This window comes from Strix aluco, chromosome 2 (genome assembly GCF_031877795.1).
Source record: "Strix aluco isolate bStrAlu1 chromosome 2, bStrAlu1.hap1, whole genome shotgun sequence".
Taxonomy (NCBI): Eukaryota; Metazoa; Chordata; class Aves; order Strigiformes; family Strigidae; genus Strix; species Strix aluco.
The window spans coordinates 73,418,797-73,439,780 of record NC_133932.1 but is presented as its reverse complement, the minus strand read 5'-3'; the positions used below and the strand labels follow the sequence as shown (position 1 = coordinate 73,439,780).

Genomic DNA, 20,984 nt, shown 5'->3' with positions numbered 1-20,984 from the left:
GGTGAGGTGACTAATAGCTTGTCTCTTAGAAAGTCTTGCCAAATACGACAAGTGGTTCCTCAAATAAGTAAAACAAAGTACAAATCAACATCATTATCTTTAAAATTGAGTAATTTTAAAGATAATGTAAGACAGCAAGACATTTGTTCCACTAATTTTAATGGAATTAGGGCTTTATATGTGATTTATATAGAAAACCATGATAGAATGAATAATATTTTTATATGCTCACCTCAGACCATTTTATAGGAAACATTGTTTATTCTTCACTGTTGCAATGGTGAATGGTTTAAAATATATAAGTTTAGAGCAATCAGTGTAATGATAAATTTATTTGTTTGTTTCTCAATCAGCTAGGATTTATACATACATGTTGGAGAAGTCTCGTGTCATTATGCAGCCTCTCAACCAGAGTAATTTTCATGTTTTTTACTTGATGATGGATGGGCTGTCTGCTGAAGAAAAATACACCCTGTACCTCAGTAATTTGTCTGCACACAGGTAGGAAAACAACTTTATATTTAATATTAATATTTTTCTTATTTTAGTGCCTCTTTGTTGTTGAGGTCCTTCCTCCAGCAGTTAACATTTGTGTCCTAATTTCTCAATGAACTCTGAAATTATGTATTATGGAGTACCTGTTCATGAGGATTTAATTCTGGAGTACATGTAGACCCTATTAACAAGATCAGAGTATTATATCCATTAGGATTATTGCCTTAAAGGAGAAAAAGGAGGAAATGACTTAGTTATTTTTCCATCTTCTGTGGACTACAGTAGGTCTGGGGTTTTTTTGTTGTTTTTTTTTTTTTTTCTCCTGATGAAACGTTTTGTCTTCAGGAAAAACAGTTCTATTAAAATTAGACTTTTCTTATAGAATATGTCAATTTTGATGAAATATCACTATATATAACTGATTATTTCCATTTTCATTTTGATATTTACTTCATATTACTAAGAAAAATAGAAACAAAGTTTTGACTGCTTTGAAACCAAGGATAGGATTCAACACCTAACACCTAAAATATTAGGTCTTTGTGTGTGTCTCCACATGGGCTGGTTGTCCTGGCTCCCATTGGCAATCAAAGGAGATTGAGTCCTTACTCAGCTTTGTATAGAGCTACATGTAGGTGTGTGCTTCGGGGTGAACTGAACCACATTTGTGGCTTCATAAGCTCTGCTGACTACTTCCTCTTTAATAGTAAGAGCTTAAATATAGAGAGCTCTATATAGATACCTAAATGTAGTGTGTCTAAGACTGCATACATGCAAAATGTTTAATATAAGTGGAAGTTTTTGATTTTTCAGGAAATTTTTGTTTATCTCAAAATTTATTAATTCGGATTCTTTTGTGATGAAAACATATTCCTCATTTAGATCATTTGCCTTTCTTTCTTCAGTCTTTCCTAGGAAGTATCACTGAAATGAGAGAAGTCTATTTTGCATTAATGATCTTCTCTTAAATTGGCTAAGTTTATAATGAGTATAGTGAGTAACTGTAAAAAGACTGATATAATTAAAATTATATAAAATGAGTGTTTTGTGTTTTTCATATCTAAGTCTTTTTCCCATGGATTTTTCTCTCAAATTTTCTATCTTCCACTCTGACTAGTACTGGAATAAAATAGTAGTTCTAGATTTGGGGCCTGTAAATAGAAAGATACCACATTAATTTTTGCAGAAAAAACTTGATTCTGATTTTTTCTTAAACGCATCTTCAGACTACCATTGTTTGGTAATGTTTTAACCTGTTAGCACTTCTGGTATTACACAGAATAGTTTAATGAACTAGCTCTGAAGCAATCTGAGGCTAAGTTACTTTACTAAAAATGACCTGCTTCAAAGTGGGGGAGAGGAAGAGTTAAATTTTATATTTTAAATCCTTTGAAGGCTTTGAAGACCAAAATGATTCTGAGCTCCCAATCATTAATTTATTCCTCTTCTAGCAAAAGTTGTTTGGAATCACTCAGTTTATTCATAAAATGAAACAGTTTGAAGTCACTTTGCAAGAAGCGCCAACAGGAAAGAACTTAGCAAAAACCTGAATAATTAGATTCACATGAACAAAGCTTTATCTGATAAGATGTCTGATAAGCATCCAAAAAGAACAAAATAGTATTTCTAAGTAGATGTCTGAACATTACAATGCCAAAGTTTTAGAAGTAATTTATAGTTGAATATTTGCATAAAGCTGCTTTCATCAATAATGCTTTCCTTTGGCTACATAGAGTAGATTGTGTCTTGCGTTATTGAGAGTTCAGGCCAAATATTTCTTACCTTAAAATCCTGAGTGTGGTAGTTCAGTGCGCTAGATCTTTCTTGGTTGATAGAGTTAAACTAGGTATGAATTTCTACTGCATCAAACTTATACATGAATCAGGAAGGCATGATTTAGCCTCTTATAAAGTCATGATTTCTTGCTTAGTCAAATTTTGATGAGATCATATCATTCTGGTAACATAAATAAGTGAATTTGTCATGTTTTCTTTAAGCAAGTGTAATCTTGACTCTAATAGTAAAATTCATTAGATAACAGCTCTTTTGAAACTATAGGTGTTTCATGCCCAACTGTTTTTTTGATTAATTTTTCTGTTCCTCTTTGCTTTAATATTGCACCTTTACATAGAAGATTGAACAATTTTAGTAAATAATGGCTGTTAAGATCACAAGATACCCCTATTTTAAGCCATTGCAATATGAGAAATGAGACATAACATTGGGTTTTTATTCTCATTTTAGATAAAAGCACCTTAAAGAGTCAAAGTAGTATTGTCAGTAGTGGTTATTGTTAGAAAAGCTGAAAGGTAGTTCATGTATTAAGCAGTATATAATCCTGGATTAAGAGTTAATGTAAATAACTAAAAGGGGAAATCCCTCCCCTTTGGAGTCACGGAGAGTTTCAGTATGACTGGGGTTTCACCCCAATGTGTAGGGGGAATTGTTAGGTTGCAATTCTGTGGTGTTTGATGCCGTCCTGAGAGGGAGCTTGAGCTCAGAAATTTAAATATGTGTTCTTCAAGCATTATGACTGCTAGGGCATCATATGAAGACAAATAACTGGCCACTTTCTATTGAACCTATACACAGCTAGGATCTTAAAGCAACAAGTCATCTAAATCTATGTAGGGAGGGATCTGAATGAATACATCTCCCACGGCATCTGCATGTGGATTATGATGCATAAAGACAGAAGCAATTCCTGAAAGGTAAGATCATTTTTCAAGATTGAGCAGGGGAAGGATGTCAGAAATGGAGAGCGAGCCTCTAAAGGGCAAGTCGAGGCTTTTTGATTCACAACAACTACTCCCGTGTGTTCATTGCATTCAGAAGCTGATTTTTATCAGCAGATCCTTGACTGAAATTTCCAAAATTTCTATTAACTTGGTGTGTTTCAAAAGAACTGCAGAACTTTGTTTATGTTGATGATGATATGTAATACAGAGAGATAAGATATTTGAAATCATATTTTCAATTTGCTCTTGATTTGCTCTTGATTTTTTTTTTTTTTCTGGGTGCAAATACAGTCCGTTATGGCAAGCTTTGCTTTCTGGCATGTGAAGTTTAGCCTCGTAATAAGAGTATGTACTAGCTTTTCTAGCACATTAAGTTTAGCCTTGTAGTTACAGTAGGTACTAGCTCAGTGATGAATCTGGCAACCAAAGTGAGACAGAAAGCAGAAAAGAGACGTGGCAAAGGTGGTAGATCAGCTTGTAAATGGTCTTCAGCTCTGGTGAAGAAAGGGTATAAAAGCAGAGATTAGAAAGACAGGAAAGAAAAAATGTGGGAAAAATCTTCTGGAAAAAAAGAGCTACTTTTATTATTTTGGGCTAATTGCTTCATACTACCATTGATATTCCAAAGCTGTAATATATATAACAATATAAGAATGTCTTGATGTAATACATATATGTAAGATACTCAAACATACTGTCATTAAAAATCATGTCATTACATATATGTATATTAGAAATATAGCTTAAAGCTACTTAACTATAGAAAATGGTTTCAGAAATTATGGTGAGTTTGACAGCTGTTTGGGTTGATGTCACCATTTTCAGTTTAAACAAAGTTGCTAGTTCTCCTAAGTGATTGTACCATTATGGCCTTTGGTAGTGTAGGCAAACTGATACAATGTTCTCAGTATTGCAAGGTGATTCTGAGGGTGGTTTTTTAGTCCTCTCTTGTAATGTGAGATCTCTTGTCACCCAACATTTATAGGTTGAAATATACTACCATTAAATAAGATCTGTGTGTAAAACTAAACAACTTCAATCTGGAGAAAATGTTAATATGCACATTCATGCAGAAGCTGGACTGTGATCAGGGAGTGCATTTTGTGTTTGCGTTGTCAGACTGCTGTTCCCAGATGTGTAAAACTTTCCTTCCTCCCACAGAACAATGATGTGCACTGCAGTGTGTGCTCTCTCTGCCTGTGTTGTTTCTGCCACCCCTTAAAAAGCAGTGAAACTCTTCTGCAACAATATCTGTAGATCACTTCACAGAACTGATGTATCTTCTTTTACAGGTTTTCAGTGCAGGTGCCCTCTTCACTGTCAATAAGAAAACTTTCCATTAATTTTATTTATAAAGTAGTAATTTTAATGAAGAGATTGAATTTCTCACAAAAGTCTAAACTGATCAGAACCTCTTTGCTTGATCACTGAGGAAATCATTCACCACTAAATTATAAGATTGGTCTTCAAAAAGGGCTTAAAAATTACAGTTCAGGAGAGTGAATGCTATAGAAAAGATCCCAGTAGACAATTTTCAGGGTCATTAAGTGCAAAGCCTTATGTCTGATTTTTTGTGTGTTTTCGGTCATCATCTTTTCTAACAAGCACTAATACAATGTGTGGAAAATGGTGATTATTCTAGTATTGTCCATATTGATCCCCACTCTTCCTTTCCCTCACACACAAGAACTCAAGATGAAAATTTTCGAGACTGTGAGTGGCCAGTTACCACAACTTTCCCCAATTCAACATACTTACGAAGCAGCCTCTGTTTCTGACTGCTATAGCTATGAAGCCAGGAAGGCGTTGCATGTTTCCATGCCCTCTCTCCTTCTTTTCCTTCCTTTTATCTTTGGATGCCATTTTTCTTTCCAATCGTTTGATTATTTTCTCATTTAAAATGCAACAGAAAGAAATATCAGTCTTGAAAATAACAGTTTTCCATAGCTGTGCCATTTGTCTACAAATGTAGCTGTGACAGTCTAACAATACAGGGTAAATTCATAGAGAAAAGTTGTTTTTTTAATTAGTCCCACATAACTGGAAAAATAGACATTTTAGGGATGTTCCAGTCCTCTGATGTTCCATGCTCTTTCCTTGTATTCAAGCCTGATAGATCACTTTTTTCCTTACAGATACCCACTTTGATTTAAACTTTCAGTACCCCCATAAAGCTCAGCTGTGTCCATAAAAATTCACAAGAGGTGGTTACACAGTACCATTTAGATACCTTTCTTTCACAAATTACCTGTTGCTGATATCTGTGTCTGATGACTAGAAGAAAATCCAAACCAGTGTTAGACTTGTCTTACAAAATTGGTTGGATCTAAATTCCGTGAATGAAATAACTAGATCTGGAAGGGTTACATCAGATTTTTCCCACGGGTGCTAGTCCTGCTGGAATAATAGTTTCTATATGAAGTGCCAAGTTACATCACTTTATCAAACTGCCATTAGACTTTGTGTGCTGAAACTCGGCATGTTAGTTGTACCAAAATTCTCAGTCTCACTCCAATAAAGTCTAATGTTGAGGCTCCATGAACTTCACTGTTGAGGATTGACTTTGTTTTAAAATCCTGCTGACAGAATAAAGCTCCAGGCAATCATGAAAGTGGTATTCATTGTATTTAAATTTAGGAGGAAGGTAAAGATCAGACTCAGGGGTTCCTGTGTTTCATTTTTCCATTGTGGGAGGTATGGGTGCAGGAGGAGACAAAATCTGCGACAGGAGATGTTAGGCTTACAATCCCTACAGCTGAATGGTCATGAGGGTCAAGTCCTTCTTGTTCTTCTTGGCTGAAACTCCTTCCTAATTCTTCTATGCAAATAGGGACATCACACTGGATGAGACTTTTGAACCTTGAAATAATTCTCAAGTGCTAACAACAGTTTTGCTAAGGCTCCTTTGAGTTGTGAGTTTCCAGTACCATTTCCAGAATTTAAGCAATTCTGTGTAATGGCCATAGAGAAGCTGGAGCAGGTGCTGCCCTGTGCAGCAGGGAAGATGGGAGGCAGGAGATGGAGGCTGGGGTGGGGAGGTGGGCAGGGCCCTCACCCTCCGGGCAGGGATCTGCAGCACCCAGCAGGTCCAGACATGGTCTCTGGGGTCAGACACAGCCCTGGAGGACTGGGAAGGGCTATGGGGATGGGGACGGGCCAAGGCAAGGTTGGAATGCTGGACCACATCAGGGGGTCTGTGGCCAGGGACAGGCAGCTAAGGCAGCACCAAGGCCCAACACCTGAGCTCAAAAGCTGCTCCTGAACCAAGAGGGGCCCCAACAAGGCTTCTTGCACAGCCCTGGCAGCTAAACCCTTGAGAGAGGCAGAGGGCATTCAAGGCACCTGCACAAACATAAAAGATCCTTCATCAATTTTTAATGAGAGTTAAGGAATATCTAATTTTTCCCCACATTATCAATAAACAGCTAAATCTTCAAAGTTCTCTATTAATTGCTCTCCTTTGCATATGTATATTTTCTTCAATATGCATATTTTCTTTAGCATATTGCCTGTAAACCTGCACTTAATTAATACTTTCAATAGATGACACCTCTTGTGGCAACTATTAAGCTAATGATTTGTAGTTTTTCTGTTACTCCTAAGATTTTTTTGCCATGGATCTTTTGGCATTTAAGTTCTTAGTAATTATGTGAGTGAAGAAGAGGAAAAACCTGAATCAGTCTCCCAGGTTTTTTTTGTTTCCCAGCCTATTTTTTTAACCTTGCATTAAGTCATACAGATAACTTATCACTCATTTCTACTTCTTTATACTCATTTTCCTGTACTTAGCATTGACCACCCTACTAACACACAAACCAAGACCTTCAAAAATTAGAAGTGCACTTGAAATTTTACATAGGGTAAGGAATTTTAGAGACTGGGCAACTATGTCTGGGTGATTTTCGAAGACAATAATCTTTCTATTATCTTCCTCCAACATCTTTTGTGATGAATGCTGAATAGAAAGTTAATTTTCAAATTATTATACTGGAATTATTCTAGCAAAAGTTTTGGTTTGCCAAAAGTAACTATGGTGCACTCTGAGAAAAAGTTATTTGTCTTTGGGTATTCAAGCTAAATTCTATTTCATATCTAATATAATTGAATAAGTTCTTTTTTTTTTTTTTTTTTTCCTCCTGCTTGTAAACAATTTGCATAACAGCTGAGAGGTTTAGAGGTGAAGCTGAGATTATTGTGAAATAAGATTTTATGATACATTTTCTGGAGTCATTAGAATTTTTAAAAATATTTCTTAGAGGTTCAAAGGCAACATGTATTTTCTCTCTTATATCTCAAGTGTTTCAAAGTAATATACTTTGAATTTGTGTGTGCATGCACATATATAGACATACCCAATCTATATATACTCAATTTTTTTTTTTTTCCATTTCTCTGTTTCTTCCATGTTCTCTCTTCTCTTCCAAAGGTCTCTTAAATTGGAAGCAAACATTCAAGTTCTGGTTGAACAAGTAAATCTGTATTTTTTTTGGTACTGTGAAGGTTTTCCTGTCCTAGCTTGATTACATGCAGCACGTTCCTTTTCTCCAAAAAGTTTGCATTTTGAATACATTAACACTTATAAGACAATGCAGTGATACACGTAGTGCAAGCTATGTATATTAGCATGCCTAGACAGCAAAGGACCACTGGGGTATAAAGACTTTTCAAGCATGCTGGGCAAACCTTCTAAATAATAAAGTAAAGTGAAGATGCAATTTCAAACACAGGTTTGAAAAACTGAGAGAGTTAACTCTTAGTTAATTTTGCTGGAATTTTTTTCAGTACAATAAGTGAATATGGATAGGTGAAGCCCTAAGTAAAAGTAAAAATTGTTGTTTTGTTTTGTTTTTTTTTTTTTAAATTACATGGTAGCAAATAACATAAAAATTATACACTTCCATCAGTTTACATCTCCCTGATATGATTTACTTATATTTCAACTGTCTAGTGAAAAGTTTTAACTGTGAACATTTGCTTTGTAACTGTTTTCATACAACACTACTGTGAAAATCTGATTCACAACCAGAATACTATTTTAAGGTCTGTAGATTCCGAATTAAATGAGGCAATTCCATTTACTTAGATTTCAGTGAGATCTGACAGCTAAACTACATCAACTAGTTATTAGGAAGGTAGTGGAGAGAGGAGAAGCGGATATATTTGCCTGAGATTCTGGAGCAGGTTTAAACTTGCTTCAGTGAGTTTTATATCTATGTAACTTGGAATAATTTCAACACCAAAAGAATTGTCTAAATTTTCTTTGTTGTCTTTTGCTTTTGTTTTGCTTTGTTTACTTTCACGGCATGCCATTTATTCTTTTCCTGTTTACCCTGTATTTATGATGTCTTAATTTTTTCACAGATTTTTTTTTTTGAGGTTGAACCTTCTTTACTGCATGTATTAAATATATGTATTCCAGCAAAATGCGCTTTCACATTGTTCTCTTTAATATGTTTTTCTCTGCCCTCTTATAACTTCAGCCTCCACTTCTCTTTTATTTTCAACTGGTAACAGTCTTTACACCAGTACTTTTACCTTCTTCAATTTTCCTTTGTCTTCCTTACTCATGCAGGTTTTCTGAGTAAATAGGGTTCCTGAGATTGCTCAACTTTTTTTATTCTTTTTCCTCTCCAGAAATAAACAGGAATTGAACCAAAAAGATTTTTTTTTCTTAGCTCTCTTTTTCTTGTCCTATTCTTTCTTTGAAATTCAGGCTCCATTAATCTCTTGGAGCATGATCTTCAAGTTGTTCTTTACGCTTCAAAGAAGGAAGAGTTGAGAGGTAACACCAGTAAATGGCTGATGTGTGTGATTTGTTATGCTGGATAGTAATAATCATGACTAACTCAGTTTTGTTGAGGATGGACACTAGAAAATATATGTTGTATTAAGATACATCTTCATGTTTTAAAGTGATACTGATTAACCAGAACTAATTTTATTTAATTCTAATGTAACATTTTACAATACATATTTTCAGATATATCTGAGATTGAAAAATACAACAAAGTGTGACTAAGTTGGGGGATTTTTGCATCCAGTATTGTTTTTTTAAAGTTTTACTCTGTGGTCTAATTAATCTCATTTTTCTTATTCGTGTACTTCTGTTCAGTCAAGCTTTTAGACTTAGTCTCTCATATTTTAGGCTTAGACTCTCATATTTTAATAAAAGCTAGATGGAATCCTAAGAAGTCTATTAGTGTACAGAAGCTAAGAAATCTTCCAGTGTTTTTTAACAGGGCAGATATGATGACTGGACCATGTAGACTAAAACTTCCTCCCTAAGATCATCACAGTGCACCTACAAGATACATTACTAGGAGGTTAACATTGCAATTACAGAAGATATAATCAGGATCACATCTTAGGTTTTCAAAACAAAACTGAAATATTCATTTGTGCCATCTGCTTTATTTTGCAAATTAAGTGGTTATTTTTCTATTTGCAGATACCTACACCTCATGCATAAGGTATACCTCTATGCTATTAACTTTATTTCACAATATTTGTTTTGAGTATCTGGCTGTGCAGTTGTTTTGAGTGGTTCATCCTGAATTCAGGGTTAGTTACATACACACCTGCACACCTGCATTCTGATTAGATGTCAAGATATCCAAAACAGTATTTTTCTACTTGAAAGCAGAGGTACCTTAGCTTTGAATTTTGATGTTTAATTTATTTATTTCAGATTCAACATTAGCTGCTTTTGACATTATTGCTTTATTCCCAAAGGATCCTTTAAGAAAATATAGCTTAAATGATGTTTAATAATCATTAATTTACATGAAATCCAAGAATAATTTTTATTTAACAAAGTAAAGGTAGTAAAATAAGTCTGAGACTTAGTTTAGTGTCTTTGTCTTAAGTCCCAAGTGGACTTGTTATTTGTCTGTCTTTCAGAATAAATGCTATAGATATTCTGCTTTGTTCAAGAGTGTAAATCTGAAACTCATATTCCTCTGGGTATTCTCTTTCATTTGATGTTAACAATCCCCTCTTCATTGTAATATTCTTCTTCATACATATTGATTGAATAGTGGCAGAGGATGCACAGCACTCCACTGGCAAACTCTCAGAGGTAAAGAAATCATTCATTACAATTACCTCTCTTTTCAACAACTGTTTTTCTGTCCATCATAATTCTAACAAGCAGAATGTGTAGAACTAACTATGCTTAAATGAACAATTGAGATGGTTTTTCAGGAATAAATTGTATGTTTAGAGTGGTACAGTAGAGCCAAGGCACTCCTCCTTGTATTTCCGTATTGTCCTAAAGGAACTCAGAGATCTGGTAATCTTTGGTATTTTACATTCTCTTGGTGCCAGTGAGCAGTTTGGAACAGAAAAAATAACATCAGACCTTATAAAACCACTTTGACTTTTGCCTTTTTATAGCTCTAGTCAGTTTACTTCTGCACATTTAGTTTTAATCCACAAACTTGCAGCTACTTCATTTGACTTGGCATGATACCATTTGCTATGTCTTTGATTGAGAGAGGCTTTGTCTTTCTTGTCTCTTTCGGGGTAAACATGATATAGAAACACATTCAGAAAATAAGAGGAGAATAATCTGTCTGTGGCATGAAAGATAAAGAATAGGAGGCAGGAAAAAATTAAATCTGTTTAATCGAAGAGAAGGAAACAAACGGTAATTAAGAGCACTGTGTTCTATAGAGTCTACTGAAGACAGAACATACATCTGTCTTAGTTTTAACAGAAAATTAAACATACAATAAAACATTGTTTGGAATAAATTGTTTGAAATGGAAAAAGAAAATGCAAAAATAAATGTAACATGAACCAGATGACTTTCCAATTTGTTGTGAATTCTGTTGATGAGTATCTTACACCTTAAAGTTTCTGGGCCAAATTCAACCTTCTGTTAGAAAAAAGAAATATCCAGAGATCCATGAAAGTTATATATATATTGAGGTTAAATTTGGTCCTCTGTTGAAGAAATTAAGTGCTGACTGTTTAGGCAGCCCACCAGTATTTCACGTCAGACTGAAAATGGATGTAGCTCCAAGGGATGAAATTGCAGTAGAAACCCTAGCTTAAAAGTAGATGTGATTACTCACTTATAAAAATGGCAGGAGGGATCATTTGGCTTTTAGTTTAAGTACAAAATATGTCTCTGCACTTTACTAGGATGCTAATCATCTCATATGTGGGGGGAGATTCAGTGGATTCAGCTCCTGAAACCACTTAGCTATTACATTGCATAAATCTAGAGTGATAATATAGTTCTGCAATTTATATTTCAAAAGTCACTCTTAGAATCATCCTGATACAATTACTGTAGATGAATTTCCAGTCAGAAATGGGTCATTTAAGAAATTGTTATTGGTATATGGAAGACCCAGTCATTGAACCCAGCTCATATCAACTTAATTTTAGATCAGAGAGAGACAATACCTCTCACCATTGTTTGAACTTACTATCTTCACTGAGCTCCCTGAGCTAGTTTGAATTTTTCACTGCATTGGAGTAACTTTACAGTTACTGTAGCCAACTCTGGGAAAGTCAGGCAAGGTCAGCCCAAAGTGTAGCATAGTTTTCTTCCCATAGTTCTTTCATTAATCATAACTCAAAATGAACTCTACACCGAGCTTATACCTGATTGTGTCATGTTAGTGCAATTCAGAATTTCCTTTGATTATTGTTGGATTTGCACACAGATTTTTTGTAGTTAAAATATAACTACTCAAACTGAGTTTTGTCTAAAGCCTACAAGTAACCAATCAAAGTCTTCTGAATATGTTAATTTAGTACTAATGACCAGAAGATGTTAGGATCTCAGTTTTATATAGCTCCTAAAAATGGCAGCTCCCTCATTCTGGCTTCTAAAATTATTTTATGCAGTATAATGCAGGACAGAATGGCATAGGAATATCTTGTACTGAATCACCCATCACCCAGATGATCTTTGGAACCTCTTTATTCTACATATAGGTCTTGTCTATCTCCAGTTTATAACACACCTCTTGGAATCACGGCACAAAGTGTTATTGCTGAAGTTCAGTACAGTACAACATAAATGATGTGAAACTTGATGTACCCAGTGGGTAATATCAAAAGTAAACAAAAATAGTTTCAAATATAGTTTTAATAGTTTCAAGTCACCTTTGACTGGCAGCCAACAGATGTAAAATAGTACAGGGGTTTTTGGGATGCTTAATGATTTTCACACATATATTAGCCTATCTAACCACAGAAAGCTGTATTTTTATCGGATCTGTGAAACAGCACTCTGGATCAGACAAGGAGTCACACTGGGAAGAGCTGAATGGGAGTAGTTCAGAGTGTTTCTAGGAAGAAATGTGTATGAGTTTCTGTGTTTCCTAACACACTGTTTTGGACTCGTTGATCTTAAATGTCTTTTCCAAACGAAATAATTCTATGATTTTGGTCTGTGACCTGTCTGTGCTAATAAGGCCTCTACATACCTGAGCTGAAGTTTCAACATTTCTTGAATAGTAGTAATATGAGTGAGAAAAACTATTAGAACAAATCCAGTTTCCACAAAGAACTATGCAAATCAAGAAAGTCCTCTGAAATAAAAAACTTAGTAGAAATTTTCTGCTGACTGAAATGATGGAACAGGGCACTGAAACAATGTAGAAATACCATTTGAAAACAAACTGCATTTGTAACCGTAATTACAGAGAAGTGTAATTTATGGTTTATGACAAATGCTGGTACCTTCTAATTTCTGCTTTAACCTTTATGAAATTTTAACATAACCGAATCATTAAATGGGTAGAAATCAGTTTACTAAGCTGGTGTTGCAGCTTGGTATTAAACTTACACAGTAATTGCAGTGTTTATTTTGACGTTGGTACACTGACGCCAGTTTCATGATCTGTTCTGTTCACCCAAGATGAGGATTACAAAGACTAAGAACAGTGCTAATCAGTTGTAAAAAAAAAATCTGTGGCCTTTCACAGTAAACATGAATAATGAAAATGATACTATTAAATAAGAAAATAATTTATTTAGTGGAATAATTTGTTTGAAAACAATTGGAGACTGTCCTATGTCATAAAATTTTTCCAGTAATGAATAAAACACAGAGAAAGTCTATATGGCCCTTCTTTGATATGTTTTTCTATTGAAATAATTGTTTAGGCTCTGTTTCTATAATTTTCCTGTCTCAAATCCAGATGTGTTAAAACTCCTACTGCTAGAGACTGTACATTTTTATCCTAATATTTCTGAGTATTTATTTGTGTTTGCTTCTGTGTAAGTCATGTCTGACTGTAAGTGTGACTTCTGTGTGAGTGACTTCTCTGTAAGTCATTCCCTCTCAGGGATATATCTGCACTTTCTTGTACCTGCAGTCCTTTCCCCATTTCCGTCATGCTCTTGGTGATTGCTTTCCCACTATATTTTCATCTCCATTATGTGTATTTGCCATATTTCCAGACCTAATCTCCTGTTTAAATAGGACTCCTCAATCAGGAGCAATTAAGAGGAATGGAGCAGCATCTAATAAAATATGTACTATGACGGACTTCAGTGAGTCTGTTATGGAGTTAGGTTGGTCCTTAAGACAAAACTGGAACAAATGGGAACACCTTATCAAATTCTATGGTTCTGTAGTTTATTCTGGAGCCTGTTAAACATGTAATTATAATCTTCTCCAGTCTTTTTCCATTCCTGTCTCCCATATATCTCAGGGAAAAAAAGGGCTACTCTGAGGTATAATTTATTCTGCTATCATCTTTCTTCTGTGTTTATTTTATTTTATTTTATTTTATTTTATTTTATTTTATTTTATTTTATTTTATTTTATTTTATTTTATTTTATTTATTTTAAAATAATATATTTGGATATAAACCTAGCTTGCCTATAGAACTGAATTGCACAAACTGCACATCCCTATGTGTAAACACAGTGTGGATTCTAGCAGTAACACTCAACATTAAGTCTCTTTGCCCTATTTGGATGCACAAACCATGAAAGTACTGAAGTAAATCTGCAAAGTTTCTTGATTTAGGAAGGCCAGTTCCTTTTATAGAGTGTATAAAGTCAGTGTAACTTCTGCACATAGATTGCCTGCTTAGATGCAGCCCTTCAGTCAAGTTCTCGATGTACAACCTGTAAAGTTTGCTTCAGGTTTGCTGAGCATAGAGTTTATGGGTCTTTCGTACTTTCTGCCTTATGAGAGGCAGTGGAAGACACCATGGGAGATTTAATGTCAGAAGTAGTTCCTTTGTGAGCTTTCATCTGGCATGATTTTACTGGGAGGGCTGAGAAGATGTCAGAGAAACACATCCATCCAGCACATGCATCCATCCTGTTCCCATTTTTGGCCATCCTGGCATGCACATGCAACAGAAATGGGTCCCGAGGCAGGGGGAGACAAGGCTGGTCTTGCTGAGCATGGGAGAGCAGCCATGAATTCTCCATAACTGTACCCTGTGTTCACCATTGTGTAGCTTGCTGGCTGTGTGAAAAGCAGGACCCTCTGCTTACACTAAGCCACTAATGATTGTGGGTGGTTGATTGCTAAGTAGATTACATACATAAATACATACATATTTACTCCCTTTAAAGTAGAAGGAAGAATATTCTTGCTTTGTAGAATAAGTGGGTAAAGTTAGGTACCACACCAACTCATATTCATGTGTTAGGTGAGACTTTCCTAACCTGTGATAGGTAAATAACTGTTATTAATTAATTATCTTAATCCTTCTTAAAGATCTCTCATTCTTATGTAAATAATGTGTATTTCCCAGTATTTCAAAAGTCACTAGAGTGGGTAGTGACTTGGGGGGCCTTAACTCTTTTTTTTAGCCAAGTTAAAGGGCTGTTAAGAGGTCTTACAGTTCAGAATTACTTGTTTCGTATACATACCTGAATGCACATGGCCATACCTGCGTATACGGGAAGAAGAGGGCTTCTTGTAAATCAGCTGATCTGAAATTGGTCCATGAAGTACAACCAGTGGTTATATGAAATTGTTTTGAAATATATTATCAACCTTTTACATGGATACTGGTGAAAGCTGTAAGCAGGTACCCAAAGCACTTTTTAAAGTTTAGATCTGATACTGCGGCTCTTAACCCAGTAAGCTTTATTTAATGAATCAGCATTTTTAAAGTAGCAAACGCTGGTGGAGAAACGCCTTGAGGCTCATAAACTTAATGACATCTACCTGGCAACTAATGCCAAAGTAAGTCTGAACACAGGAATACAAAATTACTCTTGGTTGTAGGAGAAAAGTTCAAACACAATTGCTGAAACATTTCAGGACATGGATTGGACCGGTTTGCACTTGCATGCAGACTGACTTTTCTTCACATGTTCAGCAATGCTCAATGTTCGTTACTTTTTTATTATCATCATCATCATTATGCTTCTTATTCAATGTATTTTCAACTTCAAAATTATGCTTGTAAAATGATAGTTCACAGACTTATGATCTCCTGAGTGATTGTCCTGTAAAATACTGAATGAGTCAGAGAAACAGTGCTACAAGGTATACTGCCTTTATTATTTCTTCTAATGTCACCTGCAGTATGAAAAATTCTATTTTGAGTCACTCCTGTTGTGCATTCATTTTTTTATTTAATGGACTTATCCTAGATTTACATTTTTATGTAATTTTAGGAACAGAAGGCTTGAGTCTCTGATTTAAACATATTCCACAGGAATATCAATATAATTTAAAATTTTTTTTTAAAAAAAAAAAGTGTACCTGAGTATAGCCTAAAGACATTTGGCCTTCTGAGAATAAAGACCAAGCTGTATTTCAGCATTTTTCATTTGAGTATATTCACTGTCTGTAAAAGCTTATGTACTTCATAGTACAGGTACACTTACAGAATTACTTGAAATTTTGTCTTATGAAAATGTCAAGGCAAAACTATTTACCGAACAACACAGACTAATATAAGCTTTCTGTGGTGAAACCAGTTTACAAAAGACATGTCTTAACATGTGATTTTCTTAGTTTAGAAAAATAAAAATAAGAGCTGTATTCTGGCTATCACCAAATCTGTCTGCAGTGTTTAATTTATTAATATTATGCTAATACTTTACCTCTTGACATTAACAACATTATTCCTATTTTTGAAATGCCAGTTTTGGTGCTTTATGGCACTAGTTATGAGCAGAAATCTGTGCACTTAAATGGTTAGCAGTAATTCCAGTTCAGTGTTAGTGCATAACATCGTTCAAAGGATGTAAAATTTGTTCAGATTGGACTAGGTTTAAAAGCTGGAGACAAAGGAAAAAAAAGCAGTAAAATATGCCCCTTTTCCCTCAGAGGAAAAAGCCAGAAGCTATTCATTATCATGTTCTGTAAATGTCGTTTACTTCATTGATGTCAACTGTTTTGCTTTGTCTTTATCTTGTTCCTGTTTACATATCAAACAATACTAAGTACAAGGCAGCTTTTCCTCACTAAGCAAAATACATTGTCCTCTTATATTCAAGTGAGAGATCTAAAGAAATAAAAATGTTTGTTGTAATTTCTTATTCTGTGACTTTGTAAATATAGTAGAGATGAATGGAATTTATCTTTGAAAGGTGATGTCTTGGGTTTATACACTCAATAACCTTCATCCCAGCAGTTTTGAAAACATATGTAAAGCTATGAAGTCACTCATTCTCAGCCTGGCAAAACAGTCCGATCTTTTGTTCAGCAAATGGTTTGATGTTTAGTTATACCTGAACTAAGTCTTGAGATTTAACAGGAATAGCTAACCTTTCAGAAAAATTTGGTGTATTTCAGAGAAAAACATCACAAATATTTAGTGTGAGGGCAGTAAACTGACCTAGTTATAAGAAAATTGGTTTATAAATGGCTTTATTTTGTCTGGAACTAACATGTATCTGAGATGATAGTGTAATTTCACCTTAGTTTAAAGTAAAAAGGAACTGATCTTGTAATGTTGAATTTTCAGTGACGACCATTGTGCTTAACCAGGGTTACTACCCTGAGCTGGATGGGAAGGAGGGATGGGGACTGCAAAGGCAAAAGCCACACGCTTTTCACATGATTGTGCAGGTACATGGTTCGTTTGGCAGCACTAATAAGGGGAAGGAAGGGATTTAGCTTGTTAATCCATGCTTCTTAATACAATGTCACATTAAATGACACCCATAACATGCATATTGATTGTGTTAGAGCTGGAACCCGATTATGAAATACTGCTTCATCCTCCTGTGATGTTGGCTCTCGAGAATTTTCTAGCAACAAAGCATTAATTAATGAAGATTTTGGGATAAGAAAAGTCCAATTAAAACTGGCTTTGTTTTAGACTTCGTATAAAGTGAGGTGGAGACAAAAGATAAGTCTGTGTGGCTCATTGTGGAGTGTAGCAGAGACACCTCAGGTGATGGTGAGCAAAAAGTACCATAGCTATGTTGGGACAATGTTCCATTTGAGGTAATTAGCCGCACTTATTGTGCTTTCTGTACTCCACCTAGGTTGTATAGGTATAATTCAGGAATCCTTGTGTAACACTGCATTGCATTTTGTAGAAGTAAATTTATGATAAGGTGATGTGCCTAGAAATTATGTAGGCAATGCTTAGGGCAGCTTAAAGTCTAAGTCTCCAGTACTACTTACCTCCTGCTGTCTCATTTAAACACCTCATCTACCTTCCTTTCTTTCATAGTGAATCAAAGCTCAATGTAGGGTGTCAACCGATAACTTCCAATTGTGCTTCATATTAACCTTTATTGTGATACTAAGATTCAACTGAAGTCAGTGGGATGAAGCATGGGTTTGAAGTTAGTTACACATAAATGTTTTGCTGAATTGGAACAATATACAGTGGTGCAATAAATCATTATTCTACTTCACAGTACATGTAAACCTGGCAAGAAAAAAGTAAGTCTCTCTCTTGTTGTTCCAGTGGCCTGAAATCATTAAATATGATGTCATGATGTACATGGTCTGTGTTTGTTTTTAGAACAATTGATGCAACATTTTACAGAAGCTAACACTAAGAGGATACTTGTGTGCATTTTTTAATGACACATTTTAATTAAGGTCAAGCTGTAATAAAAGCCTTTACAGCACCAGAACTATATGAATGCTTTCAATAGACATATCTGAATCCATTCAGTCTAAGTGACATGCTCTCTTGAGGATATAAACACAGTATTTCCTATCAGTTGCCTATAAAGCTGACTCATCAACCAGCTCATGCAAAGCAAGTGACAAGTCAGTTCTATTTCCTGCCTGTCACCACAATTACAAAGAATTTGAATACCTCTGTGTGAGGGGAAGGTATGCAGAAAATCATATCTAGGATAAAGATGATGTTTTGAAACAGCCTGATTTCATTTCTCTGTTCTGAATTTCTTTAACTGGACAGCCCATAATCGTTTTGGAGAATTACTGTATGGCAGGTTTCCACATGAATATGGCATGATATTAAAAAAAAAGTGTGGATTTTTTGTTCTTTAAGTGAGAACAAAAAAGTTCTGGTTTGTATAAATAAATATGAAATGTCAGCATCTGGGTTTTAATAGCTATTTTCAACTAGTGAATGACTATTAGGACTTATATTTGTACATCATTTTTATAAAAGAAATAAGGGATTTGTAGAAAAAATCCAGAATTTCTGGTTAATAGCATGATCCTCAGTGGCTTGTATTGCATAAACAATTATTGATACAGAGTCCTGTATTTAGTTATTTGTTTATGTTAAATATTTATTCTTTGTTGCTTCCATGTGAATTCTTTACTCACTGATCTCAAACTTCTTTTAGCAAAATAAATGTACTGATAGTGTGGCCAATTGTCCTAGAATAGGAGTTGATACTATTCTGTTTCTTTAGGGGTTACCTAAGAGAAATCCTACTAGTAGCAGAGAAATGACACATGGGCAAGTGTATCAGAATAAGAAAGCACACCATAAAAGTAATTCCTCACAGGAACCAGTTACCCTGGTATCTCAGAAAAGAACAGATTATGACATTCAGCTCTTCTCATGCGTATTTTTTTCTTTTTTTTTTCTTTCTTTCACCAACTACAGGAATATAAACAGAGAAAAATAATATTTTCCTTTGCCCTTGGTTTGAAAGAGACCTCCAGAGATCTGGTCCAACTCTTAGTATCAAGACAGGATCTACTGTACAAACAGACAAGTTCTTTGAAAATCTATTGCAACAGCTAAACAAAAGAGAAAACTTAACTGATTCATAAGCTAATGCCAGGACTGTTTTAGCTGCGTTCGCATTCATGTCCCCAGTTCTTGCCAGGAATATGATTCTATCATTTCTGAATCTTTAAACTTGTGATTTTCTGCCTCAGGATGATATTTGGAATAAGCAAAGTTTCTGTAGTGACTTTCAGCCCTATCTTTTTTCCCACTTCATAAAACATACGAACTAAGATCTAAATAAAGTAAAATTGAATTCATTTAGTGTACATTTACCTGGAAACAGTAGAATAAAAACCTTATCTTCCCTGAGTGTTTTTGTACAAGAAAGGATTGTTTTTCAGTCAACCTGCTAGACTAACGAATTAATAATTTCATGTGGAAGGTACAAAGCATTTATTGTTTAGATACAAAATCAAGCTGAGCTGAATTAGCTTGGAGATGTTGGTGGTGGTCACAGCAGGTATCCTGACAATTATTTTGATCAGCTTGCATGGGATGTCTTCCTAAATTTCAGGAGTTTGGCCCTGTGCCCCAGCTCTCCCTAAAACTACTGATGGAAATCTTCTGACTTACCAATAATACCATTTCTCCAGATATTTTGAAGATATATATATTAAAATTTTAAGAAAAACTGATACGAACAATTTATCATCAGGAAATTTCCAGACACTTTGATCATGCTCTATGAACTAGAAATCAAAGAAAACCTCTTTTAATTTTTTTTTTTTTAAGTTAATTTCTTTAAAAATGAAGTTTTCTAAAATTTTAAAAAAGACTGTTTAGAACTTGGTGTCCAAATATTTATTTCCAAGGTGAGAAGACATTTTCCTCCTCAGAAAATAATAATAATGCAGTGCTATTTTAACTACTAGATAAACTAGTGAAAAGGGTTGCTGACCTAAGCAGAAGAGTTGCAGTGCACAAATATTCTCTTCCTACTTTGACTCATCCTTTGTTAAGGCTCTCATATTTAAGATTGTTCTGATTTTAGAACACTGTCACCTCTTCAAATTTTAAACACTGTAAATTTCTAAATAAAACTTATTTGTCCTCAGATATCTTAATGGCTGTAAGAGCCATGTTCAATTTTTGTCTTTTAGGGACTGTTCAAAGGTCAAGGTAGTGTCCCCAACAATTCAAGACCTACCTTTTTTTGGTCTTCCACTCTTCTGGGGCCAAAATTACTGGTTTTATATGAGGTTCAAAAAAATCCCAGCATGTCTGAGAAATAAGTTTAATATGTTTCATGGGATCATAGGGATAATTCATTTTGGCAGGGACTTAGGAGGCTCCTAGTGCACCACCTGCTCCAAGCAGGGCCAGCTGTGAGATCAGATCAGGTTGTTCAGAGATTTGTTCAGTCAAGTCTTGAAAACCTCCAAGGATGTCTGTGTCTTTGGAGCCTTGCCTTTCCTGGGCTGAGCAAGCCTTGCTCACTCAACAAGCTTCCCGCATCATGCCTCCAGCCCCAACCATTGAGGTGGCCCTCCGCTGAGCTCACCCCACTTTAGCAATGTCTTCTGTGTATTGTGTGTGTGTGTGCGTGCACGTAAAGGTGGCTGCAATATGTAGATGTGGTCTAACTGTGAGTGCAGGGCAGGGGGAAACAACCCCTAGGGTCCT

At 35.1% G+C, this 20,984-nt stretch overlaps 1 protein-coding gene across 3 annotated transcripts in view; it reads left to right on the top strand.

Annotated features, from left to right (window-relative positions):
* Positions 1-20,984, top strand: part of MYO16 (myosin XVI) — a 402,721-nt gene that overhangs the window by 242,592 nt on the left and 139,145 nt on the right. For all 3 annotated transcript variants that reach the window (XM_074815323.1, XM_074815322.1, XM_074815321.1), the window contains exon 16: positions 354-501. In XM_074815323.1, the coding sequence (XP_074671424.1) occupies positions 354-501 (148 nt within the window). The remainder of the gene's footprint in view (positions 1-353; positions 502-20,984) is intronic.